The 23,787-nt window shown below is 56.9% G+C and overlaps 1 protein-coding gene across 4 annotated transcripts in view; it reads left to right on the top strand.

Moving 5' to 3' along the window:
- Positions 1-23,787, top strand: part of TMEM184B (transmembrane protein 184B) — a 49,010-nt gene that overhangs the window by 21,942 nt on the left and 3,281 nt on the right. For 2 of the 4 annotated variants that reach the window (XM_027107644.1, XM_027107645.1), the window contains 7 exons: positions 2,726-2,975; positions 4,497-4,662; positions 16,321-16,411; positions 16,932-17,007; positions 19,765-19,856; positions 20,830-20,999; positions 21,470-21,664. In XM_027107644.1, the coding sequence (XP_026963445.1) occupies positions 2,784-2,975; positions 4,497-4,662; positions 16,321-16,411; positions 16,932-17,007; positions 19,765-19,856; positions 20,830-20,999; positions 21,470-21,664 (982 nt within the window). In that variant the 5' untranslated portion in view covers positions 2,726-2,783. Of the gene's footprint in view, positions 1-2,725; positions 2,976-4,496; positions 4,663-16,320; positions 16,412-16,931; positions 17,008-19,764; positions 19,857-20,829; positions 21,000-21,469; positions 21,665-21,881; positions 22,272-23,787 lie in introns of those variants that run through there. The other 2 variants (XR_003433003.1, XM_027107646.1) reach the window with 2 other exon arrangements.

Below are 23,787 nucleotides of genomic sequence, written 5' to 3'. Positions count from 1 at the left end.
AGTGGACTTCTTGGGAACCAGATGACCTACATAAGGAGGGCACTTGAGTGTGAGGAAGCAGAGTCCCAGCAAGAAACGGGGCGGAGCCTTCATCAGCTCCCACAAGCTACATAGATGCCCTGGAGGGTTACCTGTGGTGCGGGTTAGGGTGGGGTCAGAGCTCAGCCGTCTCCCCTCGGGGGAGTCTGTACAGGGCCTTCTCAACACTGCCGTTAGTAGAGGACAAAACAGCCTTTGACACACCCGGCCCTTGCTCAGAAGGAGAAGATTGGGGAGTATTTGTACTTCCTGAAGCCCCCCCCTCCCATTTCCTTGTGTTTGTTCATTTAATTTGGGATGACAGACAAAGATGATGATTTACAACCCAAATCTTCTTTTTCTGGAAATATTTCTGGCACTGCTTTTCAGTTTTGCAACCATACTTACAGGAGCTATTCTTAGACTTGTCACTGTGTCTCTTTTTCAAAGCACCACCAGTCTTTATATAGGCACCTTCTCCAGTTTTGAGTTTCTTTATATAGATGACGTCTCCAGTTTTGAGTTTTTAATCTAGATTCTTCTCTTGGTTGGTGTGTTATAGATCATTTATTTTTATAGGAAAATAGCAATATAGAGGGCTCTCCTGGGGTAATAACTTACAGCTAAGAGCAGACATGGCTCAGATGGGGGCAGAAGGGTGGGGAGATGGTGGGCAAAGAACCTCTTCTTCATTGCGGGGTCATGGTGCACCCCAGGAAGGCCCAGGGAAACCTCCCGTTGGTGTCAGAATGTTTTGGCTGAGAATATCAGCTCAGACTGGGAAGGCACTGGGAGAGGTCATCTGGGCTGACCTCAGGGTTCAGGCTGAGATGGTTGGGTTTGGGGGTTTGGCCATTTTCTGGGTCAGGCAGTGGGGACCCTCTGGGCCCAGTGAGCCCGTGCAGACACACGGCTGGTTGGGGTGGAGCTGAGACATGAGCCCCGGCCAGGGCTCTTTGGACTCTCACCTTTGCATCTGTTTGCATCAGTGGTTGGTTGGTCCCCTGGTCCATTGCAGGTTAGTCTTCCAGGGCCTCTGTTGCCAGGAGGCTCCGTGGCCCCAGGACGGCGTGCTTAACCTGTCAACAGGTGGCAGCACTGAAAGGCACTTCCGTCAGGGCCTTGGGTCTCGGAAGCTCGCGGATGCAGGAGCGGCCAGCCCTCCCAAGAGCAGTTCCGGGTGGTTCTGACAGAATGGCTTTGCTCTTTGAGAGCGGTTCTAGACCCCGGCCAGCATTGGTCCCTGTTCGTACACTTGCCAGGAGATCCCTCACAACAGCTCTTCCCATAACATCTGGGTTACCATCCAGCGTGAAACCATTAATTTGTTGCCACCAGGAAGTGCGGGGCTGACATGACAGCCCGCCTGGGGTAACTGCCTGGGACCCTGGAGTGCCATCCTGTGTCCCGCCCACTCCCATCTCTCCCACCCAGAATCTTCCTTTAGGCCAGCTTCCTCAACTCTGTTCTTTGCTTCTCTCTGAAGTACCTCAAATTCCTTTTGGAATAAGTTGTGAAAATCAATAGATAATAAAATAAATGTTACAAATGGCCTTGGTGCTCAGCTCGGTGCTGGGGATTTAAAGATGGAAAAGTGGTCTTGCCTCGAAGAGTAGGCAGACTTAGGAGGATAAACGCGAGCCAATGACAGAACGGCGTGTTACGTAGAACAACAGAGGCGGGTGAAATGCGTGGAAGTACCTGACTGGGGAAGGTGAACAGGACAGGCTTTTAGGAAGAGTGATACATGAGCTAAGTTAAAAGGTGAGCAGTTTGTTGGCGGGGAAGGGCCGCGAAGTCTCCAGAACGGCACAGCTGGTTGGTGAGGAGTGGATGTTAGCCATCAGGGAAACTGGGGAGAAATGGCAAAGAAGAGACACATACCCGTAGAGGGGATGCCTCAGTGCTAACGTGATCTTGCTAGACCCGGAGGTGTAAAGATGGGCGGAGCCAGCAGGTAATTACTGAGCACCTGCTGTGTGCCCACCCTGTTCCAAGTGCCAGAGATCCAGCCGTGAGCAGAGCGGGGCCCCTGCCCTCAGGGAGCTTGTGTCTGCTGCAGGAGGTAATTAATGAACATGTGAGTAAGGTACAGTTTGTCACATGGAGTGGGATGGTAATGAGTGCTCTGGAGAGAAATCAAGCAAAGCAAAGTGGTCAGGAGCGCCTGGGGTGAGGGAGGGTTTGCCACGTTTGAGCAGGTGGTCAGGGCAGAGGCCTAAAGGAAGTGCGGGAGTGAGTTGTGTGGCTGGGCAGAGACAGCCAGTGCAAAGGCCCTGTGGCAGGAGCAGGCTTGGCGTGTCCAAGAAATAGCAGGAGGCCACTGTGGCTGGAGGGAAGGATCGAGATGGGAATTGTGATGAGGTCAGAGAGCACGGAGGGCCCATGTGCTCTGTAAGGACAGCAGCTTATACTCCGACGGAGATGGGAGCTGTTGGAGGGTTTTGAGCAGAGGAGGGACCCAATCTGGCTAACATCTTAGAAGGTTCACACGGCTGCCGTGTGGGGTGGTGTGGGCAAGGGCAGAAGCAGAGAGATCGGTCAGGAGCCTGTTCCATTAATCCAGGGGAGACATGCTGGGGGCTGGAGTGAGACGTGGTCAGGGTCTGGTCACATTTCGAAAGTGGAAGTAGAGACCTGGAAGGTTCTTTCCAACACCGCCACTGACGCTTGGAAGGAGGCTAACGTTGCGGTTCCCTCTCTCTAGGCCAGCTCATCGCTTACCCCGAGGGTTTCTCTCAGGAAGCCCCCTGCTGCCGGGCACCATGACTGTGAGGGGGGCCGCACTGGCCCCAGATCCAGCGTCGCCCACAACAGCAGCAGCCTCGCCCAGTGTCTCCGTGATGCCCGAAGGCAGCCCCACAGCTATGGAGCAGCCTGTGTTCCTGATGACAACCGCCGCTCAGGCCATCTCTGGCTTCTTCGTTTGGACGGCCCTGCTCATCACCTGCCACCAGGTACCCAGGCCGGGCAGGAGCCCCTGAGCCAGTGAGCCCCAGCCCTCTAGGGAGGTCCTGAAAGGTTTGTTGTCCAACAGGGTATGAGTTAGGCCAGGCCAGGCTACACTGCAGTAAAAAATAAGCCCGAAATCTCAGGGGCTTCACCCGGGGGAGTCAGGTTCCCGCTCAGTCAGCCCAGTGCAGGTCAGTTTCCGTTCTGTGGCTCCAGCATCTTGCAGCTTTTAAGACATCATCCATCTGACAGCTGTGGGGAGGGGCGTGTGCAGAAAGCACTCTGGGTGTTTAACTTTCTCAACCAGAAATGGCCCACTTCCAAGGGCCAGAACTGGTCATGTGTCTAGCCTAAACGGCAGGGGAGCCTGGGAACTGTTCAGGGGCACAGGATGGCAGTGACCCCTTTGCAGATGAGAAAATTGACACCCAGAGAGGGAGGAGGGAGGGGAACCAGCCTAGTCACGTACAGGTTGGTGGTGGAGCTGGGATAGAAGTCAAGTCTCACGTCCCCCTGTGCTCGCTGTCCCCGGGGAGGCTGCCATGGGCTGGGATGTGCCTTGGCTGCCCCAGGAAGAAGGTTTGAAGGTTGCCAAGCGAAGAGGGGAGGCTGAGCCTGTTTGGGTCCCAGTGTTCCCCGTCCCTTCTAGAACTCGACTGCTTCCAAGGTGGTTGGCTCACAGCAGATGGGGAATACTTTGTTCTCTTCCTCCCAAGCCCAGGGCTCGGCTGGGCCAAGCATGAAGTCATGGGAGCGGAGACGAGAGACTCTGGCTGCTGGGACTGTGCATCGTGGTTAGAGCAGTTCTTGGCACTTGTATGCAGCTTTTTTTTTTTTCTCCTGCTTTCTAAAAACCACATTGCATTCTCCCAACTTCCCAGCAAGGCAGGCAGCACTGCACCTGTTCAACAGATGGGAAAATGAGACAGGCCATCACTGCAGCCATTCAGCCAGGAAGTGCTCCCACCTTCTGTGAAAGTGAGGGTCCCGTCCCTCCCGCCCTCTACACCATAAGTTAGTTAAGGGACGGGGTGGGGTGGGCGACCACCTGGACGCCTGTGTGTTAGCTCCATGCCCCAGGGGCCAGGTGTTTAGAAAGGCCAGGCGGTGGAGGGACACGCACACGCGTGTTAATAGCCTCCTCTGCACCAGGCACCCAGTTCCCAAACCTGGCCGTGCACACGGGTCCCCAGGGAGCTTGTCACAGCTGTGGATGCCGGCACATCCCTGGCTGATGTGCGCGGTCTTGGGTGTGGCCTCGTGGCCGGTGTCTGTGCGGTGGCCCCGGCGCCACCACGCGCAGCCTGCAAGCTTCACGCGCCCTGTGGTTGATGCTCCCACCGCCTCACGACGGAAGTTTTGTGTCATCACACTTTACAGAGGAGGACGCCAAGCCTCAGGGTTGAGTGACTTGGTCCCAGCGCTCGTGAGGACGGAGCTAGACACGGGCTGGCCTCCTCCTCCTGTGGAGCAGGCGGGCCAAGGCGGGCCGTGGGCCCTGACTGACGCAGCCCCTCTGCCCCCAGATCTACATGCACCTGCGCTGCTACAGCTGCCCCAACGAGCAGCGCTACATCGTCCGCATCCTCTTCATCGTGCCCATCTACGCCTTCGACTCCTGGCTCAGCCTCCTCTTCTTCACCAACGACCAGTACTACGTGTACTTCGGCACCGTGCGCGACTGCTACGAGGGTGAGGACAGCGCGAGCGGCGCCGGGAGGGCCAGGGGAGGGGGGTGCAGGGCTGGGCCGGGGGCTGTGCACCCACCTTGTCTGGGTGTCCCAGCTTCCTCCCTGAGGGGCCAGCCGTCACTTCTTGAACCCCTTCACGGTTTCCATCCAGGTACCAGCCCACATGTAGCCAGCGTCTCACCTGCTGAGGCGCTTTGCGATGCGGCCCCCAAACACCTCCACAGATACCTGGGAGCAGGGACCCTCCACCTGTGTCTCATTTCTCAGTGCCGGCATCTCTGATGGGGGAGTGGGCAGCAAATAAGTGGTCCATTTGTAGGTAGAAGCCCCAGGTACAGACGGGTAAGGGGCTTATCCAGGGGTCCGTGGTAAGGTGGTAGCAGGACTGGACCTCCCTCCCCACGTGTCTTAATTCTGAGGGCTTTGTCCCTGGAGGAGCCTGTGCTGCTGGGACAGGTGACTCGCTGCCTTTCAGGGGGCAGTTCTCGTGTGTGGTGTGAAAGCGCCACCCGCTCCTATACCGAGTTGCGAGCACCGGCCAGGCCCTGCGCTGGGCCCTGGGCAAGCCCGCCCTCAACCGCCTGCCCTCCGGACGTCTGTGCCACCTAAACTGTCAGCACAAGGAGACAGGGACGCTCTCTCCCAGTGGCCCTGGCCTGGGGTGGGCGGGGAGCAGCGTCTCAGAGAATGAGTCAGCGTCCGCCATGTCGTACCGTGGATGAGCGTTCGTTCTGGGCAGAGAGGAGTCCCAGCGTGCTGGGCTGGGAGGCGCTGGGAGCTGTGCAAGGGGCCGGCCACGGCCAGAGGAGAGACCAGCAGCTGGAGGGCATTGCCATGGGAGCGGGGACGGGGACATACAAAGCCTTGTGGGACACAGAGGGAAACTTAGATTTTCTTTTTACTGGTGATACACAAAAATACGATGTGGTTGGAAACTGCAGTTTAGAAAATCTCCAGGTGGTAGGGGGGTGAAGGGGAGGGGCTGGCCAGAGGCCCCAAGACAAGTCACAGGCCAGCGAGGCTTTGGCCTGTACCCAAAGAGGCCAGCAGGGATGGGAAGGAGTGCCCTTGAATGCAAGACCCCTGCTCTGATGCCCACCCTCCTCTCGTGGTCCTGCGTTTTCCTGTTTTCTCCCCATACCTGCACTGTTGGTTTCGGGTAGAGTGACCAGACCTGGTATTCCTTATGCCGAGGCCCGGCAGCTCTGACCACGACTGGTTATTTGCTTCCCAGACCCCAGAGGGCTTTGCCCCAGCCCTGGGCTCAGTGGATATTGGGGTGTAGCGTGCTCATCCCCAAAGAAGCTAGAGTCTCTCTTCTTGTCCCACTTTGAACCTGAGGACTTGCAGGGCACAGGAAATGCCTTTGGACTTGGCGAGGGAATGCAGGCACCTGACAGGCACAGACTGCGCCCCACCAGCCCTGCGGTCACATTGACCCCTTTTCCCGCCCACCCGGCACATCAGTTTCCCCAGTGGCTGCAGAGCCTCCTCCTTCATCTTGCCTCCAGCATCTCCTCGGAAAGGCCTCCCCGTCGCTCCCGCTCCCAGCCCCCTGTCCGAGTCCTCTCGGCCTCACCGTGGTTTGCAGTTAAGCTCAGACAGCCTGCGAGCCCGGTTTGCTCCGTCTCCCTCGTGGACTGTCAGCTCCATGAGAGCAGGAATGGGCGGAGAGCCTGTGCGACAGAGCCAGGCACGTGATGGGTGCTCACTCCTTCTGCATTTTTCGAATGAATAAGGGACTTTATTGAACACCTGCTGCATGCCTTGCGTTCGCCCACGTGGGGCCTCATTGAATCCCCAGGCTGGCCCGGCTCTGTCAGGTGAGAACACTGTGGCCAGGCGGGGACCTGCTCAGGGCATAACTGGGGCTCTAGCGCCTGGTGTTCCTGGAAGCAGTGGAGTCCCCAGGGAGACCTTTGGGCACCTGGGGAGCTGTAAAGGCTGAGGTTGGGGAAGGTGGGACTGAGAACCCTTTTCCGTTCAGCTGCCAGCCTTGCCCGGTGCTCAGGAGCAGCCAATGCCGACTGGTTTCTTGAGAAGCAAAGAGCTGATCCCTGCTGGGGGCGGAGGTGGGGGGTGTCTCCTATGTGATGGGGGGCAAGTATAGGCTCCTTTCTCTCCTGGGCCCTGAAGTCTGGGGCGCATGGCAGAAGGGGGGCACCGCCGGGGCCTCCGCACCATCCTCACTCCAGGCCTCAGAGGCAGCAGCAGATGGTTGGTAACTCCCCCCACCCCAGAAGCCCTTTTGTTCAGGCCCTGCCTGTCCCAACTTTCCTCCCAGCCACGTAAAGGTCCTCCCGGGAAGCCTGCTGCCCTGCGAAGCACATCTCCTAGCAACGCTATTATCCGCTTGGCCTCTCCGAGGGAGTTTACAAACAGCACAGCAGCTGCTGTGAAGTTCAGGCTGCCCCCCCCCCCCCCCCCCCCCCCCCCCCGCCCCGAGTTCACCAGCTTGCAGTGTCTGAGTCAGTGGGCTTGGCTCTGGCCTGGCCAGCTCGAGCACCTCTGCTCTGTCTTGGACCCTCCCCTTTTGTGGTCTTATCTGCAGCTGCCAGCAAGAGCTTCCCCTGTAGAGTTGGTGATGGGGTGTGTCCCTTACACTTCAAAAAGAAGCCCCTCCCCGTTCATTCCTCCTCCCACCCTTCCTCCTCAGTGTCCCAACGCCTGGAGCCAGCCCGTCCCGCAGGCCAGGTCAGAGCCAGACTCTCTGCCGGGCATCGCAGGGACATTTGCTTTTCTTTTTAACAAAATTAAAACAACTAAAATTTTACTTTTATTAAGGTAATACATGCATATGTTTGAAACACAGAACTGCCCCAGCTCCTCCTCACTCCCAAAGTCATCCTGCTTTAAACTCTTTAAACCGGTTTCTTTTTCTAGAATAACCTAAAAATATGATTATACTGTTGTTTCTTGCTTTTTCAATTTTATGTCGTGTTCTGTAGTGACCTCCTGCTGTGGAAGGTCTTGAGTTAGGTATGTTACCTCCAGCTACACGCACGCACACGCACACACACACACACGCACACGTTTTCTTTCCTTCGTCTTTTTAACGTGACCCTATCATGATTTTTCTTAGTCTGCGTTCAGCGTATACATCATTACACGTCTGTAAATGTTGTTCAAAGCTGAGCCTTACAGTGTCCCAAGACGACGTTTCCTCGTTTGACTTCATTTTTCCTCTGGTTACTACTTGTCTGGCTTTTTGGTTTGCTCTGTTTTCTGTGTCTCTATCATTACTTTATTCCGCAAATGCTTCAGGCAAGTGAAAAAAGAAGCCCTCCTGTCAGTGACGCCAGACACATCAGCTCGCCTCCTAGCTCTAGGGTTTCCGGGTGGTGGTGCTCCTGGAGCCCTGCCCTTCTTGCTCCCGTCTGCACTGCTTGCCCTTGAGGCCTCCTTCTGCTCAGCTGTTGTCCTGGGTCTTTCCTTCACCGTCATCCCGGGAATCCTGTCGCCTCTCCTGTCGTGAATCACCTGCTCCTTGGATGCCATCTTTTCCACTTTTGACGTCTGCTCTCTTCTTAGTTCGCGCACGTCTAGGAGCTCCCTGAGAAAAAAAGTTGCATGGGAGTTTTGTTTTTTGAAATCTGAAAATTATCTGCAAATATCTTTATTATATTGTTTATTCGATTGGTGTTCAGTGGGAATATGATTCTAAATTGGAAATCATTTTCCCTCTGAATTTTGAAGGCACGTTTTTCACATTCTCTTAGTTTCCAGTGTTGTTTTTGGAAAGTCTGCTGGATTCTGATCCTTAATGATTGTATGTGACCTTTTTTTTTCCCCCCCTGGCTTTTAGGCTCTTGCCTTTATCCCCATTGTCCTGAAACCTCACAAGCGGTGGGATGTTCATTGTGCCGGGCCCCTGATGGGCCCTTTCAGTTCAGTGTGGAAGCAACCCCCGTCCTGTGGTTCTGGGAAGTTTTCCTGAATGTGTTTTGATCATGTCTTCCCCTCCGCTTTATTAGCCCTTTTTCTGGGATTCCTGTTAAGCAGAATGTTGCACTTCTGGATTGAGCCTCAAATTTCCTTTACAATTTCCTGGGATTTTCCATCTCTTTTTTGTTCTGCTTTTCAGGAGGTGTTTTTTTTGTTTGTTTGTTTTGTTTTTTAATCGTTACCTTTGAGCTTTTCTGTTGAAGTTTTTTTCTCTCTCTCTCTCTTTTTTTGGCTGCATTGGGTCCTCGTTGCTCCACGCAGGCTTTCTCTAGTTGTGGCGAGCAGGGGGCTGCTCTTCGTTGCTATGTGTGGGCTTCTCATTGCGGTGGCTTCTCTTGTTGCGGAGCACGGGTTCTAGGCACACGGGCTTCAGTAGTTGTGGCACACGTGCTCGGTAGTTGCGGCTCGTGGGCTCTAGAGTGCAGACTCAGTAGTTGTGGTGCACGGGCTTAGTTGCTCCACGGCATGTGGGGGTCTTCCCAGACCAGGGATCGAACCCATGTCCTCTGCTTTGGCAGGTGGATTCTTAACCACTGTGCCACCAGGGAAGTCCCTCTGTTGAGGTTTTATTTCCTTTATCATGTTGTAAAATGTCAGGAGCTCATCCCTGCTCTCTTTTTCCTAGCCTTGTTCTTGGTATTGGTTCTTCTTTTTCTGGGGATGCTAATTACAGTTTTCTTCTGTTCCCTGCATTATCTCTGTCTCCTGAATTCCTTCCATCTGTTTGTTTGCTTTGCTCTTTGACCTTTGGGTAAGAAGCTTTCCTCAAATGTCTCAGGTCCTTGGCTATTTTTTATATTTAAGAATGGGGGCTTCCCTGGTGGCGCAGTGGTTGAGAGTCCGCCTGCCGATGCAGGGGACACGGGTTCGTGCCCCGGTCCGGGAAGATCCCACATGCTGTGGAGCGGCTGGGCCCGTGAGCCATGGCCACTGAGCCTGTGCGTCCGGAGCCTGTGCTCCGCAACGGGAGAGGCCACAACAGTGAGAGGCCCGCGTACCGCAAAAAATAAAAATAAAAAAAGGATGGGGCTTAAAACTGCTGGGCCTCCTCCCAGTTGGGTGATAGGACACGGGGCGTTTCCTCTTCCATTTTCGTGTGGTGGCGGGGCAGACACCAAATGAAGGCTTTGATTCTGGACCTGTTTCCCCAGAGAATAATGTTCTCATCTCCTGCCTGGGAGGAAGGAGCTGAGGGGCTGAGCTACAGGTGCAGCCCAGGAAAGGCCTTGGACATCTCCCCTTGGTATTTAGACTTCCTCTCTCTATTTTCTGCAAGTCTTCGCGTTGCTGTCCTCAGCTGGGCCAGGTTCTGTGAGGACAGAACCATCACAACCTGTCTTGAAAGTAAAAAGCCCAGAGCTCCACGTGGACACTTGTAGGCCAGCGTTTCCGTTTGCACCCCTACCCACAGCCATCAGAGCTGCGTGGTGCGCCCCGTCTTCGGGTTCCTGGGGTTCTCACTGGCTCCCTCCTGTCCCTGGGGTTAGTGACCGTGCCACATCTTCCAGAGCTTTGGTCGACATCCCTTGTTTGCTGCCTCTGGTGCCGTGTCCTTGTCCTTGAAGGTTTGTACCTTCCCGCCATTCGTTCTCACTTCAGGGGCATTTCAGGGGCGAGTGGAGGTAAACCCTGCGAATTTGGAGGTGGTGTTTCCATTTTCCAGGGAGAAGTGAATGCTTGTCCACGGTGCCCCTGCTCTGCAGCTACTGCCTGGTAAGGGCCGGAATTCACAGAGCCTAAGGAACGTGCCACCAGGGTGTAGGGGGCAGGCAGGGTGGAGGGGTAGAATCCAACCCCCTTACCTACATTTAGTGTTTGATTGTGTTTGGGGTGAGAGGTAGCCCCTAAAGTTGACTCTGAGACAGCCTGGGGAGCTCTGTGGGCAGACATGTGGGTGGCCAGAGCTCAGACGAGGGAGACACCCTCCACAGGTGTTTCGTGCGGCACTGTTTTCTCAATAACGTTCGTGTGGCACGTCACAGTTTACCATGCATTTTTCATTACTGTTAGCTCATTCTCACCTCTCAATTACCTGGTGGGGTATATATTATCACCCCCGTTTTACAGATGTGAAAAAAAAATTCACGTAGGCTAAGAAACTTGCCCAAGTTACCCAGAGAGTGATTGCCAGAGGCTGGACTCAGCCCTGGGTCTCTGAGGCCTAGGAATTGCTCCGTGCCGGCTTGGTGAAGGAATACAGGACAAGTTTCTCCCCTGCAAAAGTGTGAACTCTTGTTAAGGGAAGAGATTTTACATGCATGAAAGAAGCAAAGGATGACGCCTCATTTTCTGAAAGCTGTCCCGGTTTCAGATTTGGGACAAAACTTAGCTTCCTGGAATCTGGCCCAAGTAAAACGTCTTCCCAGGTAGGGAGCACACAGCCTGGATGAATACCACTGAGGACCACAGAAGACCCAGAGGCCAGTGTGCTGCCAGGAGGACTCACGGGCTGGTGGTGGCCCTTGTTGCCCATGGCTCTGAGAGAGCCAGGAATCAGAAGAGCTCAACCAATCAGAATAAAGGCAGACATCCGGAAGAAACAAATAGAAAGAGGGACCAGAATCAGTGTTTCGGGTGGCAAGAAGCATCAATGAGCAGGAACGGCAAAGGACAGAAAAGCTATGAGGAAGGAAGAGCAAAGTGCCGTCGGAGCAGCTCAGTGTCTGGGGACAGGTGCTTAGGGAGGACCCCGCCCACCTGGCTGTAGCACGTCGCATCCGTCGTTGTCAGCGGTGATCACCAGTCACAGAAAAAGCAGGAAAGAATGTTTGGGTGCCCCTGTTTACTGAGCAGAGAAGGTTTCTGTCCAAAGTGGTCAAAATTAAGTTTTCCGGGCTCATCCACAAGTTACTCTGAAATATATCTTTCCAAATAACCAAAGTATTTCTGTGCAGCGAAAAGGGCTAGGCCCTGAGGCCGGCTTTAGGGGCTGCAGGTGTGTGGAGGAGGTGAACTTGGGATCGTCAGTGACCTGGAGCCAGTGTCACTTGCAGTGGGGGACTCACGAGGACAGTCCTCTGCAGCTGGCAGGGACAGTCAGAGTGTGCTTCTTAGCGGGTCCTCTCTTGAAGTCCCTCGGGCCCCTGAGGGCTGTGTGGTTGCAGTTGTCAGGCCAGGGGGGATGCTGGATGGGAGGCTGGGTGGAGAGTAACCTCTTGGTCTGCAGCTTCCTGTCCAGACAGCTCTTGGTGGGAGAAGTTGCCAGTGAGGAAAGAAAGCCTCGCATCTCAGGGTCGGAAGGGACGCTAGCTTCCGACCTAGCTGCTTGGAACCCCTTTAATGTCTCAGCTCAGAGGCTGCCTAGCCTCTGATTGCATGCTTCCACTGGCAGGGAGCTCACTACCTTTCATCTCTGAAGACTACCTGCCAGAAATTGTTTCTTATACCAAGCTGAAGTCCTAGGATCTGCCCCTGGGATGAGTGGGTCCTGTCTGACCGTCTGGACGAAGGTGGTCCTCACTTATATGAAAGTGATCCCTAATGTCTTTCCTCCAGGCCTCAAGTCCCCAGCGCCGTCCTCCTTTCATCTCCATTCTGGTCCTTTAAGGTTTGGTATCTAGAATGGAGCTGAAAGCTCCAGGTACCTGATTTTCCAGGGTGAGAAAGAGAGAGGCCGGGGTGGGGTGGGCGGGAACCCATCCCTTCCCTCATGCTGGATGCTCCCTGTGGGCCCCTTGGTCACTTGTGTGTCTGGGGCCTCTCCAGGGGACCAGAACTGGAGCTGTGGTCAGAAGTGTGGTCAGGCGACAGTGCTGCTGGTCGAGAACCCCACTCATAATCTTTTTTGCTCTTCTGATGTCCAGAGCCAGCATATCACTGTGTTTGTTCCTGGGGTGTGTGTTGAGTTGTCCAGCTGGGGTGGGGGGTGGGGGTATTTTGCATGGCTCGGAAGGGCATTGATTTGTCCAGATGGTCAGTGGGTCTTGGTGTGGGCTGGTTGAGGAGATCTCGAGGAGATTCTGTCTTGTCTCCCTTCTCCGAGATGCAATATTGACTCACTAATGACTCTTTAACAGACACCGTCAGCAAACTGGCATTTGGCCAGACTGTCTGGCCCCATAGCACTGTGGAAAGGTCAAAAGTCCTGAACTGAGAGATGGATGAAATTTGATGATCTGACCAGTTGAGTGCAGAGCTGCATATGGACAGACAGGTGGACCACGTAATCAGGAGCGTGCCGCGTGTGCTGTGGCACAGGAAAGGATGTGAGCTCGGGCACCAAGCTCTTCCCAGGAGTGGATTGCAGGACAGCCTAGCCTGGTGGTTCTGGACAGAGAGGCTGATGAACCTTGGCCCCCTGTGGCCTCGCCTGAGGGTTTTGTCTTTGGGGACTGGAAGTCTGGTCACCTTGGGGAAGGTGCAGCTTCCCAGGCTGTGACAGGGTGAGCTCCTTGAGTGCAAGACTGAGTGTTGGCCATACCCGCCTGCCCCGCCTCTCTGAGCCTCACCTGGAGCTGTGGCCTGTGTCCATCCATTCGTTTCGTTTGTTCCTTCCGTGTTGATTGAGTATGGAAGTGTCAAGCCCTTTGGTGGTTGTTGTGGGTGGGCCTCGGTTCCTGCCTGCAAGGTGTTTACAGTGTTTACAGAAGACAGTGGGTGACACTATGGACTGTTCATCGTGAGCACAGCCTTATAGATAAGGCATCACACTCCCACCCCTAAGGCCCATCCTCACAGCAGCCTCACCAGGAAGAAGCTGTTGTTATCCCCGGCTTAGAGATGAGGAAACCGACGCACAGAGCACTTAAGAAACTTGCCTGAGCTCACACAGCTCCTAAGTGGTGGAACCATGATTCACACCCAGGCAGTCTGGCTCCGGGATCCATGGCTTTCTGGCTGCTTTATGCTGCCTCTCGTACTGGAAGGATCAGACAGATCAGCAGAGAGATTGTGGGGGGTGATGTGAGCATGGCGACAGGACGGGGGAGGCCGCCAAAGACAAGGTGGCATCTGAGCTGGGTCTGCCTCTGGGGTTTAGCAGAGAGATCGGTATGTGCCGCCGAGGGGAGGTGTGAGAGATCACGGCGCGTCCTGGGAACTCCGGAAGTGGTTTTACGTACATTCCACTTACTGTAGCTGTGTCCATAACTACCTCCAAACAGACTAGTGTAAAACAGCCATGTACTGTGTTCATGGATACTGCACGTCAGAAATTTGGACAGGGCACGCTGGAGACAGTTTGGTCCTGCTCCGTGGTACCTGGGCCTCAGCTGGAGACCTGAAGGCTGGGGGAGGGGCCATCTGATGTCTGGTTTACTTACGTGTCTGGCAGTTGACGCTGATGTCAGCTGGGGGCCTCACTTCCTCCCCCACATGAGCCTCTCCATGTGGACTCTCCACGTGGGCCAGCATGGGCTTCCTCACCGCAGGGTGGCTGGGTCCAAGGGCAAGCGTCTCAAGAGAGGAAGAGCCGGAAGAAAGAGGCCTTTTCTAAGCCCAGCGTCAGATGTCACTTCGCTTCCGCCGTGGTCACCCCAGTTCACCCAGATGCAAAAAGAGGGAAGAAGACCCCATCTTCTGAGACGAGTGTCGTTGTCATGGGATGTGGCTGCCTTTGGAAGATACCGTCAACCACAAGACAGCTGGACCCAGACTGGAATGGGCACATCCACCCTACTTGGCCGTATATGGTTCTGGACAAAGGTTATTAGCAGGCTGACATCAGATTGGGTGTGATGCCCCCCGCCTCTCACCCCCCTGCCGTCAGATACCCCAAAGTTTCTGTCAGTAGAGAGTGACCTGGAGCCCAGTCAGTGGAGATTCCTGCAGCCACCAAGCATCCCGAGCTGCTTCTGTGTCGGACAGGCAGCTCCCAGGGCCCTCAGCCCCGTCAGGGGACAGATAAACAGTAGTGGCCGTGACAGCCAGCACTGAGAGTGTTGGCCGCTCTCCTGAGCGCTTTGCATACTCACTGAAATCCTGCCACCTCCTAACTCTGTAGGGGCTCTTTCTGTCTCCGTTTTAACAGGTGAGGAAACTGAGCCACAGAGAGGCTCCCAGCAGAGTCACACTGCAAACCCTCTGCTGTATGTCTCTAGGGGGACGGTTGCAGCACAGGTGACAGATGCTGTGGGTCATGTTTGTGCAGGGTGCCACTTGGGCCCCTGTTCCCCAGCCCCAGACGTGCAACCTTACTAGGTTAGAGCAACTGAGGGGCGTACAGCCCGCAAATATATTCCTTTCCACGTTGCTGAAGGCCAACTTCTACCTCCAAACGTACGGCCAGGATTTCCTGTGTTCCAGTTTCAGGCAGTCAAGCGTTTGTGGTGTGGTTAGTATGTGCCGAGGGCTGGGCCCACGCTCGAGGGAGAAGCAGGCTCCCAGTCAGTAATCACACTCCGGGGGTGGGCGGGGCGGGGGCACAGCGTCTGTCTGCAAACCGGTAGGTTCCGTGGGTGGGGACGCATGAGCCCCCATGGTGGTGGCCGAGGACTTCTCATGGTGGGTGGTGTCTGACGGGTTGACGGTACCAGCAGGTCAGAGGGCAGGGCGTCCAGGCCGTAGGATCTGCAAGGGCAGAAACACGGAGAGCACAAGACCCTGCCGAGGGGAAGGGGGCACCTAGTGTTGCTGGGAAGGAAGTGTGACGGGTGGGCAGGGACCAAGCCACCTGGCGAGAGATCTTGAGCTGAGCTAGGGGGCTGCACCGGGGGGCCTTGAAGGCCCTTCTGCTGCACCGGGGTTGGCTGGTCAGATAAGAAGGAGCCCGCTGGCTGCAGGGCTGCTGGTGCCTCTCCCTTGATCTTATTATCCCCTGACCCTGCCTTGACCCTCCCCTTGGCCTCACTCCTGCGCTGGACACATCTCCTGTTCCCCTGCGCTAGGTCCCTGATCTGCCTCCTGCATCCTCTGCTCCGTGGCGTCCTCCGCTGTGCACCTTGTCCTCCCCTCCACGCCCTGGCTCCCTGGCTCCCGGCACTTCTGTGTGCTTCTAGCACCCTGCAGGCAGCAGCCTGCCTTTGCTGACCCCGCAGAAGTCCTCTGACCAGGAGACCAGTTACAACATAGTGCTGTATTTGCGGCATTTACAGTGTACTTCTGCTGTGCCCTAGGTCGCTGTTGTAAATTTTGGATCTCTGTGGGTGATGTCAAGCTGTGTCATGATTCAGGATGAGCTGGCCCAGCTTCCTAAGAAATTTGCACTCTATTTTGTGCACCTCTCATAGGTTTTGTTACAGCTTGTCATGCTGTGCTCACTGAGATGCCGCTACCCGCTGCTGAATGCATAAGGGGTTCTATCTCATTCTTGCTGAGCATTTCTCCTGAGATCCCTCTGGAGAAAGTTTTATTGTTGCTTTGTCATAAAATTGTGATCTGTGACATACAAACAGAAAAGTGCATAAGGCTAATAACCAACTGTAAAGCCGAAACCCAGACCACGCACACTGCCAGCTCCTCCAGCCCGCAGCACCCCGTCCCGAGCTCCCCTCCCACAGCTCCCCACACGGCCCTGGATTTGGAGCTAATCACTTTCTTGCCTTTCTTTGTGGTGTGACCAGCAGTGTGTGTGCGCCTCCCTGAACAGCATGATTTAGCCGTGACTGATTTTGATTACAAATGGAATATTCACTGCGGATTCTTATGTCCCTGAGGTTCCCTCCCCGTTGCTGCCTGTGACTGTGGTTCTTTCACTTTCGTTGCTGTTTAGAATTCCACCATCTGTTTATCCATCCTGTTGATTTGAGTGCTTTTTCTCTGGACATTGTTTTCACAGCCTTGGTCATCTATAATTTCCTGAGCCTGTGCTATGAATACCTTGGGGGGGAAAGTTCCATCATGTCAGAGATCAGAGGGAAGCCCATCGAGTGAGTATGAAGTTCCCCCAGCGCCCCCCCACACCACCCTGTTTCCTGGGCCTGACGTTCTCCGAGCTCTCCTGGCGTCAGCCGGTCACACAGACCATCCCTGCCCGTGACCTTGACCTCTGCCTCTCCCACACTTCCTGAGCGAGGCCATTCATTGGAACTCTTGGGAGGGCCTGTCTGGCTCTTTCTCCTTCTCTCTCTTCCTGTCCTTTCCTGTTTGCCGGTTTCTCCCTCTTGTAGTTTTTACGTTCAGTGCCTTTTAAGTTGGTTTGTTACCCCAAGGTCGGTGTCTCCCTGCTCCTGCATATACCCTACTGCATATGCAAACACTCTCCTGCTTCTCTCCCTGTGCTTGGCCTTGTGCTCAAAGACTGCCCAGGATCCAAGCCCCATCCTCACCCTACCCCGCCCTCCCCCAGCTTGTCTGGATCTGCAGGAGGGTGAGGGCGGCCTCCCGCAGCCCTGCCTTCCTGAGTCCGGCTCTTTGCTCACCAGCCCCTTCTCTGCTCGCCTCTTCCAGGTCCAGCTGCATGTATGGCACGTGCTGCCTCTGGGGAAAGACTTACTCCATCGGATTTCTGCGGTTCTGCAAGCAGGTGGGCACCCCCAGCAACTGCCCTGGTCAGGAGTTGCAGGCCAGGCACCAGGAGCCTGGGTCTGTGCCCTGGAGTAGCCGCTGCAGGGGCCGTGCTGCCCCTGGTTGACATAGGGACAAAGACGGGCATAGGGCCCACCTGCAGGGTTCCCATTTCCTGTGAGGCACCCCAAGCCCCAGCACCCACTCCCTGAGCAGTTAGGGATGCACCTGCATGGGTGGGGTGTGCTCAGAGGGGAAGCAGCAGGTCTCCCAGGAGTGCCTGATGCAGCCCTGGGCAGGAAGTGGTCCCAGACTCCTGCTCACTTTGACCAAGTTGTGGCGTGTGAGTGTCTGAGGAAGTGCATGGCGAGTCTAGAATCTGTTTGAAAACTTCTGATTAGCTGCGGCTAGAGGCCAGGAGGGTTTCTGCATTAAAGAACATGACAGAACAGGCCTGAGCAGCCTCTGGTCCCTTCCCCCATTTCCCACTTGTCAGGCAGTCTAGCAGCTTCCAGTTTCCAGAGCTGCCGCCCCAGTGGCCTCGAGTGGCCTGGGTGGAGGCAGTGTGGTGTTGTGCGTAAGTGCACGGGTCTGGGTGTCTGACCATCTGAGTTTGAATTCCAGCCTCTCCTGTGACTGTGTGACTTTGGATAAAGTACGAAACCTCTCTGAGCCTTGGTTTCCTCTCCTGTGAGATGAGTGTAATGATACTTACCTCAAGGGATGGTTTGAGGAACAGGTGAGGGAAAGCCCTTAACACAGCCCTGGCTCAGAGCCCGCTGTCCGTTGCCCGGGAGGCAGGCAGGCACCACGCCCAGCTGGCATGACCTCAATTTAGTCTCCTCTGGGGCTCCACAGGGCCTGTCAGCCCGTCCAGCATCATGCAGCGTCGTCACGAGGGGAAATGAAACCCACGGCGCATCACCGTGACCTGCGGGAGGACTGGCCTTTCTGCTCCCTTTTGGGCGGGGCCGTGCCCGCAGTGCAGACGCACCCACAAAGCACTGCCTGGGCGGCCCAGTCTGCAGTTCTGCTTCCAGATCCTCCTTCCCTAGGGTGTTTCTAAATTCAAAACCTCCCCGCAGGACCTGCAGGGAAGGAGTTCAGACTGTCTTGGGTTCAGGGTGGGGCCTGTCAGAGCCATTGTTTACCAGCGCTGGCCCAGCTGTGACTCACCGCCTTCTTTGATGGTGATGTTGTGTATGAAGTTTTGACCCCAGATCACTAGCTGGGTTGCCTTGTTGCAAATTATTCCCCAGCCCTGTGGGCTTTGATGTTCCACTGCTGTTCCTGGAAGTGGCAGGGTCAGGTAGTAAAAGCAAAGAGCTGAAGAAGCCTCCTCCCCCCTTTCCCACGTGAGAGAGGACACCGCAGCTTTGTCACCAGTGCCGGTGCCTGGGTCTGAGTCTCCTGGAGAGTTGGCCTCTTCTGCCACTTCAGCTTCTCTGTGCCTCAGTTTCCTCATCTGTACCCTGAGGATGCTGACAGTACTTAGAAGTCACGGGGCTGTCGTGGGCCCCAAGTGAGCTGACCCGGGGCAGCAGCAGCCTATTGGCAGGCTCGCAGGGCTCGCCTGGGACACGCTGCTGACCCTCCCTTTCCCCGCTTCCTCTAGGGGGTGGGGGGCAGGGGCGTTCTGTGGGGTTTGCTGACAGCAGCATCGCCCCTCTAGCCCCCGTCACACGCGCCTCTCCTCCTGGCAGCCACGCGGCTCCGGCCGCCCCGGGCTCCCCTGCAAACTGCACTCGAGCCTCTCTCGGGACAGAGACTGTGGGTTCCACGGGTTACTTTCTCTGCTCCGGGCCCTTGTCCCATTTGGAGGCACGCTAGCTTGGCCTTGTTAGATGGCTCCCGTCTCCACAGAAGGGGCCTCGTGGCTTCGACTTACTTGGTTTCAAGAGAATCGCGCTTCTGGTGATTCTATGGGCACCGAGGGTGCCTCTGGCGTTTACTGGCGCCTCTGTAGGGACGTGTGGAAACCTGGCTGAGGGATTCTTCCCGTGGCAGAGGCCTCTGCTGAGCGCTCAGAAGTGGGAGACCTCCAAGGACGCCCCGTGCGGTCTTGTTCTCCAGTCCCCGCACAGCGACCGTGCAACACGGGGCTGGTTACAACCATCTACCGTGAGCAACCGCTCGGAGGCCGGGTGACCACCCCCTCGGGCTTCGGCAGCGGTAGTTGGCAAAAGGCCAGAATTCAGACGCCTGCCGGGACTCCAGACCTTGGGCTTCAGGCTGCCTCCTATTTTGTGCTCCTGTGGGGTCATCTCCATCCCCAGTAAGACCCCAGCTTGACAGAAACCCTGGACCCAGGCCTAGAGCATGGGGCAGGGAGCCAGACCCGGGGCAGACAAGGAGACCCTCACCTGCCTCTGCTCTCTGGGGCCACCTCCCTGCTGCCGCCCCTCACCAGCACTTAACCCCTTGCACTTGTCCGCTCTCTGCCCCCGGGCCAAGCTCATGCCCCTGGCATGAGCTGCTCGCTCTGCCCGTTCCCCCGTCCCTGGCACATTCACGGTGGCCCCTCCTCTGGTGGAATCTCTGTCTCCTGCGTCTCCGCCATTCTTCCTTCACCCCATCCTGTCTTCTCACGCAGCTGCATCGCCCTGTTACTGTATCGTGTGTTTTGCCTTCCCCTCCTGACAGCAGTTCCCCCAGGGGCAAGAGGTTGGGCCGCCCCCATCCCCTGGCATCCAGCCCAGGCCCAGCTGGCCAGAGGAGCTGCTGCTTCCGTGGTTTCTGTGCTTATCCTTGACTCTTGACCTTCTCTCTGCAACAGGCCACCCTGCAGTTCTGCGTGGTGAAGCCGCTCATGGCCGTCAGCACCGTGGTCCTCCAGGCCTTCGGCAAGTACCGAGACGGTGACTTTGAGTAAGCAGTGGGTCCCCCCATGGCGCGTGTGGGGAGGAGTGGGCGGCCCTGCCCTGAGGCTCGTGCCCTGGCCTCCGATTGCCCCACCCCCGTGTCCATCCTCTGAGTGGAGGCCAAGCCTGACCCCGGCCTTGCTCCCGCCTGCCGCACTCCTGAATCTTGGGGCCGGAGCCTGGCAGTGGTACCATCGCACTCGGCCCCGCCTCTGGCACCAGAGTGAGCGCTCAGCGTCTGTCACCTTCAGGCTGCAGAGTGGTGCTGGGTGGGGGCCGGGGAGAGCAAGAAGGGACAGTGACCATCCCAGGGCAGGGGGCGAGAGGGCCAGGGCCCTGAGGAGCCCATCTCGAGTCTCCTCTCCTGTGTGAATTGACGCACACACAAGACTGCGAGGGGTTAGTGAAAGTGACCATGTGGCCCACGTGGCCCTGAGCTTGCACGCACTTCAGACACACTCCCTGTACCCTACACGACAGCCCCCAAGGGCCGGTGAGCAAACAGAGGCTCACCGGGGACGTCCCCTGGCTCAAGCGCAAAGAGCAAAGCTGAGCTTCGGAGGGAAGACATATGGGAACATATGTATATGTATAGCTGATTCACTTTGTTATAAAGCAGAAACTAACACACCATTGTAAAGCAATTATACCCCAATAAAGATGTAAAAATAAAAAGCTGAGCTTCGTGTCCCTCTGACCATCAGTCTGAGGCCCCGCCCCCGAGGACACCTGGAGTCCTCCACCAGGAGCGTGGGCACCGGAGCTGCAGGTGGCAGGGCTGGCCTGTCCTGCAGGTGCTCACCCTTGCACTCCCCGCAGTGTTTGGACCGCTTTGATCACCCGTCCCCTCCCTTTGATGGCTCGGGGAGCATTGCTGAGAGCTGTGCAGAGTGGCATGTGGGCAGGGCAAAGGGGGGAAGGAGGCCCCTTGTCCCGCAGAAGGGTCAGTTCAAGCCAGAGAATGCTCCCTGTTCCCACAGCGTCACCAGTGGCTACCTCTACGTGACCATCATCTACAACATCTCTGTCAGCCTGGCCCTCTACGCCCTCTTCCTCTTCTACTTTGCCACTCGGGAGCTGCTCAGCCCTTACAGCCCCGTCCTCAAGTTCTTCATGGTCAAGTCTGTCATCTTTCTCTCCTTCTGGCAAGGTGAGCCTCCTCCCAGCCCCTGTGAGGCTGGCCTGTGCCCCTCTGTCCCCTAAGCCTTGTCCTCTTCCTCCTGCCCACTGTCCCCAGTGCCCCGAGGGCCCAGGCCATGGGGCTGTCCCTAGGCGATCCTGGCCTGGAGCTCAAAGGGACCTCTGTCCACTGAGCACCTGTGGGATGTGATGTCTGGGCCCTCAGGGGCCTCTCACAGGAGCCATGCCCGTGGGCGGGACTGCTTCCTGGACAGGGGGATCCAATCCGGGTGGTGTCCAGCCAGGACCTGGGGAGTGTGGCTTCCCTGAGGCCTTGGCCTGTGTCAGCATCCCTGCCCAACAGGAGTAACCGTGGACCCTGCTTCCAGCCTCCCTGGGGAGTGTGGCATTTGGGGGGCTATAAGGAGGAAGGGAGATGGGGAAGGGGGTCCAGTCTGGGACCAGACGCCCATGCCTCCCCTTCCACACCTCCCCTTCCAGGCATGCTCCTGGCCATCCTGGAGAAGTGCGGGGCCATCCCCAAGATCCACTCGGCCCGCGTGTCGGTGGGTGAGGGTACCGTGGCTGCTGGCTACCAGGACTTCATCATCTGCGTGGAGATGTTCTTTGCAGCTCTGGCCCTGCGGCACGCCTTCACCTACAAGGTCTACGCTGACAAGAGGCTGGACGCACAAGGTATGAGCCAGGGTCTTGGAGTCGACCCCCCCCAGTAGGAAGGGTGCTTCCCGGCCCCGCCCCAGGGCCCCTCCTGCCTCCCAGGTCCTTCAGGTGTTGATGGGTCAGGTCAGGGATCCCAGGTGTAGGAAAGGGGCCACAGAGGTCCAGGCTCCCCTGTCCCCTGTCACAAGGTGTCAGGGTCCTGGAAGCTACACCCACGTGTCTCTTGCAGCAGATCTGGAGTATGGAGATGATATAACACAATATCCCCATGGGAAGGTCAGGACAGAGACCCGAGAATAAGCAAGTTCCTGAGGGTTCCTGACATCGGACACTGTTGTCCATTTTGTCCTGTAATTCCCTTGTCTCTAAAGCTTTTTTTTTTTTTTAACTTGATCCCTTCTAAGAAACAGACTCAGATGGTAATAGCTTTTAACAGCTTTCTTTTTACACCTGCTAATCTTCACTTTGTTAGAACAGCAGTTGGCAAGCCCGGTTGTATATTAAGGTGCCCTGGAGAGTCTTAGAAGTCCATGCTGTCCAGGCCCCACCCTCGGAGCTTCTGCATAATTGGCCTGGGTTTGGGCCTGGCAGGATGTGCTGACAGATCCCCAGGTGATTCTAACTTGCTGGCTGGAGAATCAGGGGCTGGGGGCTACCTCTGGCTGCTGCTGGGCAGAGAGGGGATGCTCATGGGGGCGGAGGAAGAGGAGGCTCGGGATGCCTGAACTGACTCACCCCGTGGGGGGGCGGGGCCTGGGGAGGAGGAAGCCTCCTGGTCTAACACATCCACCCCGGGGTTTGGCTGCTGCCAGCTCCCTGCCTGTGGGGCTGAAAGCAGGACCCACTTGCCCAGGCCCACCACCTGTGCCCGCCTCGGGCCCCGGGAGCGGCGTGCTGAGAGGAGTGTAGAAACGCTGGCCTGGCCTGGCCTGTGCAGGGCTCCTCGGGCCCCCCACCTCTCGCCCTACCTTCCTTGTTCTTTCCCTGGTTGGGAAGAGGCCTTAAGATACCCGAGGCCGCTGGAAGCATGTGGACTGACTCACCCTCCAGGCCCCGCGACTCGGGCACCTGACGCTTGCAGCCTGGGCACTCGAGGTGCTTTTTCCGGATTGCATTCTACACTTAGTGCTGGGCGCTGTGCTGGCCAGGGCTCACCGCTGCCGGCCGGCATCCCACCTGCTGGCTGACACCCTCCCAGTGTTGAGGGCGATGTCCCTTCGACCTGGTCCTGACACCCTCTGCCCTTGGGAAAGTCACCCTTATGCCAGGACTCTGAGGCCGTGGCCAAGAACCCTTTCTGCACCCTTGAGGTTTACCACGGTTCAAGCTGGCGCTTCTGCACTAGTGGCCCTGCAGAGGCTCTCCGCGGTTGCCTGGGCTGTCTTCCCGTCCACCGCCCCCAGACACATCCAGCTCCAGCCAGAAACAGCGTTGTCAGGCATCCAGCTGTAGCGGGGATGCCAGCCCAGCCCAGCCCAGCCAAGGTGCTGAGAGCCCTTGTCCACCCCTGTGCTGGTCCCAGGCCGTTGTCCGCCCACTAACCGCGGCGCCCGGCCCCTCTCAGCCCGTCGGGGTTGGGCGCGAAGCCGTGGTGTGGTCGTGCACGTCGCCTGCCCCCTCCTGCATGTCGCGTCTGTGGAGTGTTGCGGGGATTGTAAAGTGGCGACACGGGCTCAGCAGGTCCAGCGACGCCTGAGGAGAAGCGGGCTGGGCGGCCCCTCCTTCAGTGCGGAGGTGGGACTCCGACCAGCGTCCTGGGGTCCACTCTTTGTCCCCCACCAGAAGAAAGCGTGAGCCTCGAAGGAGGAGTCTCCTAGGTGGACACGCCCCCCAGGCCCCCAGCGGGCAGCGGGCTGCCTGGGTGCGGGCAGGGCCTGGGGCGGGGCGGGCAGGGTGCGTGGTGCGGTGCCGGCCTCGGCGGTGGGCACGAGGCGTTCACTCAGCTGTCTCTTGTCTTCTCTGTTTCTCTGGCTCCTCTCCCCCTCCCCCTGCCCCGCTTCTGCCCCGGGTTTGGCCGCGGGCAGTGCCGACATACGGCCCTTACGGTAGGTTCTGCTCTCAGTCTGCACGTCTGTCCTGCACGTCAGTCCTGGTCCCTGTCACCAGCATGTGTGTCTCCCAAGCTCCTTCGCTGTGTC

This window comes from Aethalodelphis obliquidens, unplaced genomic scaffold, assembly GCF_003676395.1.
Source record: "Aethalodelphis obliquidens isolate GAN/ISIS:26980383/991018 unplaced genomic scaffold, ASM367639v1 scaffold8, whole genome shotgun sequence".
In the NCBI taxonomy this organism is placed as follows: Eukaryota; Metazoa; Chordata; class Mammalia; order Artiodactyla; family Delphinidae; genus Aethalodelphis; species Aethalodelphis obliquidens.
Note: the sequence above shows the minus strand (reverse complement) of the source record. Positions and strands in the feature narration are given on the sequence as shown.